The following is a 10,987-nucleotide window of genomic DNA, read 5'->3' as shown; positions in this document are numbered from 1 at the left end:
CACCAAGACAAAAAAAAATAACATTATGAAAAAAAAAGTTTTTTATTAATTATTTTGAAATCACCAATTCACATCATTTTGTTTTTCAAATGAAAAAAAACAATTCTTATAAAATAAAGCAATAAAAGAAAAACAATCAGAACAATAATAAAAAGATAAACATTGCAACGATTTGTTGAGATGAAAACCTTTTTAAATGGAGGAAAATCGAGCTGTGCACCAAATGATTGTTTATATTTTATGAACAACCAGACATTTTTAGCTGTCACTTTACTGATGGATTTAATCAAAAGTAGTACATGTTGTACTTCAGAAACATTCTGCTCTATTCGCTATAATTTGCGAAAGTTCATCTTCCATATGATCATCGGAAGTCATCTAACATCACCTTTGTCAACCGTCCTTGCTGTGTGCGTTTGTATATATATATATATATATATATATATATATATATATATATATATATATATATATATATATATATATATATATATATATATATATATATATATATATATATATATATATATATATGTATATATATATGTATATATATACATATATATATACATATATATATATGTATATATATATGTATATATATATATATATATATATACATATATATATACATATATATATATGTATATATATATGTATATATATATGTATATATATATATATATATATATATATGTATATATATATATATATATATATATATACATACATATATATATATATATATATATATACATATATATATACATATATACATACATATATATATATATATATATATATATATATATATATATACATATATATATACATATATATATACATATATATATACATATATATATACATATATATATATATATATATATATATATATACATATATATATATATATATATATATATATATATATATATATATATATATATATATATATATATATATATATATATGAGGCCCCGTGAGGAGGAGTGATGCAAGCGACATTTTTTTAAACACGTCAGAAATCCAAGTCAAAGTTTGCGCAACTTTAAACGCTGTAATTTTGTTATCGTTATAGATAGAAACATCATTTAAAAACCACAAGAATCCTTGTTTCAAGCCGAAGCTGATCATGTAATGAGGAAAAAAAATAAAAACAAAAAAAACAGTAGGGTACGAAATTTTACATGATAAACGGGTGGTTTACATGTTAACCAAAGCACTATTTTCCATGATTGTAGTGAAGTACAATACCAAAAACCGATAATTATAATTAGTGGTCATGGAAGAGTAACTGTGTGTTATGATTGTCAAAATGAGAATAATGGCAATCATGATAAAAATGGAGTAAAAATTTTTTTTAAACTGTTCCACTGTTGTGTTTTTAATCCTAAGCACTATTGTTGCATTATTGTAGTGAAGTACAATACCAAAAACCTATTATTACTGGTCATGGAAGGGTAACTGTGTGTTGTGGTCGTGCCAAAACTAGTTATAGTTACGAGAAGAATGGTAATAATGGTGACAACACAGTAAAACGTAAAACACAATAGCATGACAATAATGGAAGCAATGATCAGAGTAAACAAAGTTATTAATAAGACAAAAACATTATTATCAAACTCACGTCGTCAGGGAGCAGTGCGTTGACTAACAGCTGTAGCAATTATTAATAATCTGTCGTCCTTGTCATGCAGAGGTCGTCAAAAGTAGGCAGGCCTAGGAGGGTGTTGGTACGTCGTTATGGGAGAGAGGCAGGACCTCCCATGGCGACATAATCGAGGTTGATGTCGTCTGAGTCATCAACCTCTGATTCTGCATCGGACAACTGGTTGTCACCTGAATGCATCTCGCGTTGAAGACGTACCAACGCCTCCCACCACAAACGGTTAAATGTAGGGCTGATGAAGTCTGAGGGCCTCCAAATCATCCACCTTATCCTTCTGCAACAACCGTTCAGAAGCATACTTCAGTGGGAGGTCCTCTCTGGCGAGGTTGAACTCTGCAGCTGAGAATCTCCTCCTGCCTTGCATGACGCGGACTTTGGTAGCTGCTGCATCCGTGGTGTCATAATCTGGCTTCAGCAGATATCCCTCCTTGTACTCAGCTGCAACAACAATCTGGGCGGCTGAGGAGAAGAGTCTGCCAGCAACCTTCCTCTTGGTGATACAGCCGAGTAAGAAGTTGACGTCCAGGAAGTTCTCGCGAACCATGTGGACGACAGCGTAGGGAGGAGTAACGCAGGTAGCGATGATGTTGCGGTACTCCTCAGGTGTCATGACGATATTGCGGCGCCGGATCTCCAACTCGATGTGACCAAACACTGCATCATAGGGCAGGTAGGAGTGGCCAGACACTAAAAACGAGAACTCCACCCGTGCCAGACGAAGACTGTGCAGCTCTCGTAACCCCATAAGCACCATCTGGAGGTTTTTATTTTGCCCGGCACAGTTGTCAGCAAAGATGCTTAGTGTAATCCTACCATCCACACACTGATGCCCCAAGGTCATGTCGAGCCACCTGAGGATACAACTGGCTACCTCAGACGATCCTCTCCCTGCTGTTGACTCATCCCACACAAACAATGTTGTTTTGTTGTCCTTCAGGTTGGTGACGGCAAAGTTATAGACCCACAGCTTTCTTTTGTAGTAGGCCTGGCCTACTGTTAGGCGGGGGCAAGGCAGGGTCTGCTGCAGGTCGATAACTATGGCCATCCTGAAGGGGTCTGGGTCGGTCTTGGCCATTTGAAGTTCCTGTCGGGCCCTGCGGTACCGGGTTTGGTGCAACCATAGCTCCTCTTGCATAGCAGTGGCGTCCAACCCCTCTTCATTTTTCCTGCTGATGAGTGTCTCCAGCCTACCACAGGTGGTGCAAACATCCTTTTTGGGAGGTTCAAACCCGATGTTATACTCTTCAGAGAACACCGTTCTGTAGAACCTGAGGTTGACTGGTTCTTGCTCAGGCTTTGCTTGGTGCAGCCACCCTTTGTACTTGCTGTACAACTGAGGAATGCTGCCCTCTGACCCCAGGTACTTCCGGTTTGGACTCTTGGCCCTGGTGTAATGGCTGGAAGTCACCGGCAACATGTTGATGTGCTCATGCACATGCGCTAGGCGGTCCCCGGCGATTTTGTTTTGCGGCGTTTGACGACCGTGTTTGTCTGGCTCTGCTGTTCCAGTCTCCGTTTTCTTGGTGGACAAGGCGTATTCCACCTTCCTTTTGCTGATGCCATGCATGGCAGCAAAACCCTCTTTACAGATAGGGTAATCAGTGCCTTGGTAGTGGACGCTATACTGGTTGGTGGTGCTACGGCGACTCACAAGATTGGCAGTCCGCTTCCTTTTTATTGCCTTCGGTTTGACATGGCCAATAATGTAGTTCGTTTGGGCCTCAAAATTTCCAAGGGCCCAAAAACCAGCAAAAATAGCCTTCACCTGGTCCTGCCCAACCTTGGCAAAACACCCGTCACGACAAGGGGTGCCAAGCACGCGCGCCCTTACGTCGTCTCCTGTGTAAGGGCTGTGGTACGCCTGGCCAAGGTTACGCTTGGCCTTGGCTACCTCGCGCACCCACGTTTCCGGCTTCCGGGAACGCCTACGTCCACGGCGTCTACCACCATCACCTTCACTCTCATAATCAGCCCTATCACCATCACTAGGACGTTCACCACCATCACTAGAACACGCGTCACCACCACCATCACTGTCACGTTCACGTGGAGCCCCTTCACCACCATCACATCTAGCCTCTTCACCATCACTTTCATGGCTAGGCCCTTCATCACCATCACTTAGTTCACGGCTAGCCACGTCACCACCAGCACAAAGTGCAGGGCTCGCCCCTTCACCACCAGCACTAACCTCACAGCTCTGCCCTTCACCACCAGCAGTTTCATGGCTCGCCCCTTCACCACCAGCACTTTCACTGCTGCTTTGCCCTTCACTAATGTCATCACTCATAGGGCTATCATCACTAGCTGGTGCGTCCCCTTCACCAAGCATCATACGAGGTCGAGCGCCATCACCACCATGCCTCCTTGGCCCATAAACCTTAGCCCTTTTGGAGGAATAAAAACGTTCAACACGAAACTTTACTGGGCTATCAGCACTAACTGATGGATCAGGAATCGGGTTATCAACATTGTCACTGTCGGAAGACATGATTACCCTGATTACAAGGATCACAAGACACTGCACTACGGATAATCCAAGAAGCGTAAAGATGAAGCGAGCGTGGTCGTGGAGGAGTGGGACGTACGCTTGGGTTGCGGCGGGAAAGTGATGCCAGAACCATGGTGTATTTTCTAGGGATTGCAAACGAAATGCCAATAAAGACAGATACCACTGACAAACATTAAAAAAACAATGCTAATAATTCAAGTGAAACATATAAAAAATAATAGTAACAATAATGGCATTATAACAATAAAAACAATAAAGTTTTCTCCTGGATAAACATTGCCTTACGCTCGGTTGAGCTGGCAACTGTGGTGGGAAGCGTGGGGGTGCGGCACGCTGCACCACGCCGCCTCCCACCAAGGAAGATTGCCGCAGGCGCTTACAACATTCCTGCTCGGACTAGCATCCAGCCAGACGTGGCTGGCGAGACAGCGCTTGTGAAATTTTTTTTTGCGAGACTTTCAGCCCTATTTCGGGTGGAGTTTTGGTGTAAGGGACGTGCTCGGATGATAGGGGAAGGGTTAAAATAGTGCTTTATGGCATTAACTCCAAAAAAGCCGATGTGTCGCTTCCATCACTCCTCATCGCGCCATATATATATATATATATATATATATATATATATATATATATATATATATATATATATATATATATATATATATATATATATATATATATATATATATATATATATATATATATATATATATATATATATATATATATATACACACACACACACACACATATATATCCTGGTGTTGGCGCAGTGGTTAGGGCAGCGGCTTGGGATCCAAAAGGTCCTGAGTTCAAGCCCCGTTGGGCCACTGAATTAATACACCAGGGGGTTGACTCAGCCTGTCATCCTTCCGAGGTCAGCGAAATGAGTACCAGTGTACTGGGCCGGTGTATACCCTGGTTAAAATAGGTGTACCTTATCCCTGTGTTGTAAGAGGTGACCAGGGTTGCGTTAGGAAGGGCATCCGGCGTAAAACATGTGCCAAATCACTATGCGGATCATACGGATGATCCGCTGTGGCGACCCCGAAAGGGAGCAGCCGAAAGAAGAAGAAGAAGATATATATATATATATATATGGATATACTGCATATGTCCCAACCTGCAAGCAGCCATTCTTGTTAAAACCTCCTTTGCCTTGGCCAGTCTAAAAGAAAATCAAAAAGCCTTGTCATTTCCTGTGTTGCAAAATAGACTTAGCAGCTGCTGTTGCCAAGCTAAAGGAACACCAAAGGCATGTGATCAATCACAGTGCTGCTCACACAGTTAACAGCTGTTTTTGCCATCCAAGGAACAGAACAAAGGCGGAATGTCATAGCTCTAAAAAAGAAGTGACCTCGCCTTGCGCTAGTTCTACTTTAGTGGGATAATGGCAAGAACAGGCCTTGCTGTCAATCAATGAGAAATAGTTTCAGAGCCACGAGGGAAAGAATAGTCGCAGGCTCTGGTCTCCTAAATAGAAATTGATGATGGGAACGGAAGAGAATAGCTTTGAGCTTTAGTCTCCCAGTAAAGTTGATGATGGGAACAGGGGAAAATACTCCTGAGCTTTAGCCTCTTAATAGAAGCTGATGATGGGAACAGGGTGAATCATGTTAACAGGTGGTCACACAAGGAGCAGCGTAAAATTGTATACAAGACGAAGCTAAACTGAGCTTGCCAGAGCTGGGTTGGACCAACTACTGTGTGTATTATTTGTCTGTCTCTCTGTGTGTCTGTGTCTGTCTGTCTGTCTGTCTGTCTGTCTGTCTGTCTGTCTGTCTCTCTCTCTCTCTCTCTCTCTCTCTCTCTCTCTCTCTCTCTCTCTCTCTCTCTCTCTCTCTGTCTCTGTCTCTGTCTCTCTCTCTCTCTCTCTCTCTCTCTCTCTCTCTCTCTCTCTCTCTCTCTCTCTCTCTCTCTCTCTCTCTCTCTCTCCATGTGCACATGTCTTCTGATGAGCAATAAACTCTTCTCTATCAAGATCAGTGTGGACAGAACTTGATTCCAATCAGTACAAACTGCACCTGATCTCTCTCTATCTATATCTATATCTATATCTATATATATATATATATATATATATATATATATATATATATATATATATATATATATATATATATATATATATATCAAAACATGTGGAGTGTGAGGAGCACTCCCCCAATCCTCATTGCACACAGTCCTACACCAAAGCATCACCTCCAACCCAGAAGCCTCAGCCCGGTGACTGTCAAACAGACAAAGATTACATGGTCAACATCAGTTAAACATCAAACAGAGCCACCTATCTGGATTTCAGGCTTATTTGCCCCCATCAGGACGGCATACCGATAAATATCTAACCAATGATGACCACATTTGTTCTTTAAACATCAGAAACACCTCCTGACTGTTATGGTGAGCATCGCCACAGATTATAAGTACAAGCTCGGTATGCATTGGTTTTTGTAGAATACCTTGTGAATAGTTAGACGTTTCCTTGTTTTGGTGTCTAAATTGTTGATCTCCAATTGTAGCCAGTTTATAATAATTGCACAGCTATGTTGGAATACCGGAACTGCAAGTTCATTTGTAGCTTTGGTTCTGTTTCTTGGGGAGAAGGATGACTTCAGAATTAGTCATATTCTGCGTCGGTACTCTTTGCTGATAATTATTTTACACATTTTTTGTGTTGTACCTGTGGGCCTTCTTCTATTCCGAGGGTATTTGTAGGATGCTTTGTTTTCTAGTTCCTGTATTGTTGTACTTTAATTGATTGAGATGTTGTCTGATCTTTTTATTTTTCCTTGTATAAATGTGCATTTAGCACATTTGTCAAGACAAAACTCCATTCCAATGTCCTCAGAGTACTACTTTACTAGTTTTAGTTGCCACGCTCTCATCATTCAGTGCGAAGAGTTTTAGATCATCCATGTACAGTAGGTGTGTCGCCTTTCTTGTTTCTTTCATCAATTTCCTGTTGCATGTCAGATCGTACCTGTGTCCTTGTTCATCGATGAGGTTACTCAGTGGGTTCAGAGCCAGACAAAACAGGAGGGGGGGGGGAGACTGTAACCCTGTAAGATACCACATCATATCTTTACTCCTGGCATTTCAATCTTTCCTTCCATGTAAGGTAGTATCAGCATTGTGTTCCAGAGCGTCATTGCTTTCTTAATCAGTGTGACTATTTAGGGATCAATTTTGTACACTTGCATGCATTTTATAATCCATGAATGTGGGACACTATCAAAGTCATTTTGGTAATCTCTACAGGCTGTGGGTAAGTTGGTTTGTCGGAGCTTACTTTTCCCTTGTGTGGGTCCTCATGTGTCCCTGGCGGGCTGAGATGCTCCTGAACGATTTATTACACACACTGCACGTGTACGGCTTTTCTCCAGTGTGTGTCCTCATATGTGCCTGGCAGTTTGTGTACTGAATAAACGACTTAGTACACGTAATGCACTTGTATCGCTTTTCACCTGTGTGGATCTTCATATGATTCCGATATGTTGAATTATATCTGAATAATGCATTACAGATACTGCACTTGAAGGGCTTCTCTCCAGTGTGAATCCTGACATGTACTTGGTAGTTTGATTTCTGAATAAATGATTTATTGCAAGAAGTGCACTCATATGGCTTCTCCCCAGTGTGAGACTTCATGTGTACCTTGCGGCCAGAGATACGACCAAACGATTTATTGCACAAAATGCATGTGTACGGCTTTTCTCCAGTATGTATTCTCATGTGTCTCTGGAGGATTGAATTCTGAATAAACGATTTATTGCAAAGAGTGCACTTATACGGCTTCACCCCAGTATGTATCCTCAAGTGTAGCTTGTGGGAAGAAATTTGACTGAATGATTTATTGCACAAAGTGCACTTGTATGGCTTCTCCCCTGTGTGGATCCTCATGTGTACCCGGCTGGCTGAGATATTGCTGAACGATTTCTGGCACACATTACACTGATGCGGCTTCTCCGCAGTGTGAGTCCTCAAGTGTGTCTGATAGTTTAAGTGGTTAATAAATGATTTAGTGCATGTACTGCACTTGTACAGCTTTTCATCAGTATGGATTCTCACATGATTCTGGTAGGTTGATTTGTCACGGAATAACTTATCACATAAATGGCACTGAACTGGCTTCTCTCTGGTATGAATGCTCATGTGTGCCTGTTTGGATGAGTTCTGACTGAATGATTTATTGCACACACTGCAATTGTACAGCTCCTCCCCTGTGTGAGTCCTCACGTGTGCCAAGTACAATGACTTCCAAATTAATGACTTATTGCAAACACGACATGTATAAGACCTTTTATCACGATGGATGCTCATGTGATTATGATACACTGAGGTGAAATGGAATAACTTAGAACATACATGACACTTGAACATCTCACCCGAATGGATCCTCATGTGTAACTGGTACGTTGATATTGAACCAAATGATTTGTTGCACACTGTGCACTTGTGTATCTTTTTACAAGTGTGGCTCTGAGCGTGTATCTGTCCACGACTACGTTTCTGGTTAAAATTCTTCGTATTTTCCGAGCAGCTCTTCTTGTGTTGCTGCAAAGATGTATTGCTGAATGTCCAGCTATTCTTGGTGGAAGACAACATGCTGAAGATCGGCGTCGATCTCTCTGAAGATTACAAATAGGAAAAAGTAAAGATGCTGATCACGGGGATGTAAAAAAGCATCATCACTATGGGATGCATTTTAAAAAGCAGTGGCTGATGAGATTTACACTTTATTAACGACCTTGTCTGGAAGTCAGTTGACATATTTTTGTGTGACACTGACCTTTGCAAGTATGATGAGGTACACAAGTGTGGGGGAAGGTGAAAAAGTATGAAATAAATGAAAGCTTCAATGTTCTTTGTCCATATATATTGTTCCGTGGAAGGGGGTGGTGTGGGGGATACGTACATATATTGTATCAAGAATAGCTTGGACCGTGTGTTTGAGTAGGTTAGCTTTACATTTGTATTCCATATCTGTCAGAGGAAGTCATATGGAATGCACACACTCACGGGACAATGAGCATCCTTTATGGATTATAATAGGGTATGGTTGTATTGTGTAAGACCTCCTGTGCAGGCATGGCCAGGTCAAGGATTTGGGCACAAAAGACAAATGTAAACCGTTACACACTGGAAATGGAATGACCATCATGACCTGTTTGGCCAGCAGAGCGTAAGGCATGGCGTTATTATAAGCTGCGGAACCCTGGCCAAGGGTGGAATGATTTTGAAGGGACCGCCCAGCAGGACAGGACAGCCCGGAAGATTGCACTGCCCACATACCGTGGGCGGCCAATAATGGGATGTACCACCCAGGAATGCATTCTCAGAGGAGGAAAAGGCTATGGTCGCACAGGCGTGTGGCAGATTCAAATCGAGTTCACTTTTTCACTCATTGGAGATAACATCTGTCTGCGTTTCATCGTTCCAAATGAAGAACCGTTTTTGGAGAGATCACTTCTCAATGCCATTGCCATTTTGCCATCAATGACTCTGATGATCACCGTTCTTCTGCCTGTGTTGCACTTCGCCCTGTGCAATGCCAACCTGCACGATACCAGCCAAAGACCAGCTCATGTTTGTGTAAAGTCCTCACAGTGTTCCCTTTCCCAGAAGGCAATTTCAGTCTGGTATTTTGGCACCATACCAGATTATTTCTGATTATTGTACATAAGATTGTCTATTCCTTCCATCCCTCTCTGTTACCATTGACCGAAGGTTGGTTCCGTATTTATCGCTTCCTGTCTCTGCTTTTCCCAGGATACATTGTAAATAATCCCTGCAGTGTAATGGTAAGAGTGTCTGCTCCGAGTCTGGGAGGCCAATAGGTTCACACCCCTGCCAAGTCATACCAAAGCCTTTAAAAACTTTATATACATAAATACACATGTATACATACATATATATATATATATATATATATATTATATAAAAATAAGCCTGGTGTTGGCATTGTGGTGAGGGTAGCGACTTGGGATCCAAAAGGTCCTGAGTTCAAGCCCCGTTGGCCGCTTGAATTAATACACACCAGGAGGTTGACTCAGCCTGTCATCCTTCTGAGGTCGGCGAAGTGAGTACCAGTGTACTGGGCCCGGTGTATGCCCCGGTTAGAATAGGTGTACCATATCCCTGTGTCGTAAGAGGTGACCAGGGTTGCGTCAGGAAGGGCATCCGGCGTAAAACCTGTGCCAAATCATGATGCGGATCATAACTGATGATCCGCTGTGGCGACCCCAAACGGGGGGAAGAAGAAGAAGAATAAGAAGAATAAGAATAAGAATAAGAATAAGAAGTTGTATACATGTATATGTATATATATATATATATATATATATATATATATATATATATATATATATATATATATATATATATATTAATATATACAAACATACATATATATATATATATTAATATATACAAACATACATATATATATATATATATATATATATATGTATATAAACTAGCGATACCTGTGCACATGCCCGGGATAGCAGTACAACATAGCTGGGAGCAGACGACAGACCGTACACGGGGAATGACAAAAATATGCATTGTGCAAAACGCAAGTGGTACTATGGAACGCCAAGACTTCCCAAACATTGTTGGCATGTCCGCTCAGTGCCACAGCAATTTCATAGGGATCGTGTGACGGCGAGCCGAGTTTTTAGTGTGCAAGCTTGATATTATAATCGAGATATACCTACATACGTATATGAGGTGTGTGTGTGTGTGTGTGTGTGTGTGTGTGTGTGTGTGTGTGTGTGTGTGTGTGTGTGTGTGTGTGTGTGTGT

General features: G+C 41.2%; 1 protein-coding gene across 6 annotated transcripts in view; it reads right to left on the bottom strand.

Moving 5' to 3' along the window:
- LOC147010053 (uncharacterized) overlaps positions 1-10,987 on the bottom strand; it is a 301,523-nt gene that overhangs the window by 210,015 nt on the left and 80,521 nt on the right. For 2 of the 6 annotated variants that reach the window (XM_085863066.1, XM_085863068.1), the window contains 2 exons: positions 8,567-8,809; positions 962-4,306 (listed from right to left, as the gene is read on the bottom strand). The exons of 2 other annotated variants lie outside the window; for them this stretch is intronic. In XM_085863066.1, the coding sequence (XP_085719192.1) occupies positions 1,893-4,306; positions 8,567-8,809 (2,657 nt within the window). In that variant the 3' untranslated portion in view covers positions 962-1,892. Of the gene's footprint in view, positions 1-961; positions 4,307-8,566; positions 8,810-10,987 lie in introns of those variants that run through there. 2 more of the 6 variants (XM_085863067.1, XM_085863069.1) reach the window with 2 other exon arrangements.

This window comes from Eptatretus burgeri, chromosome 17 (genome assembly GCF_056783735.1).
Source record: "Eptatretus burgeri isolate ZD-2024b chromosome 17, Ebu_testis_v1, whole genome shotgun sequence".
Classification (NCBI taxonomy): Eukaryota; Metazoa; Chordata; class Myxini; order Myxiniformes; family Myxinidae; genus Eptatretus; species Eptatretus burgeri.
Note: the sequence above shows the minus strand (reverse complement) of the source record. Positions and strands in the feature narration are given on the sequence as shown.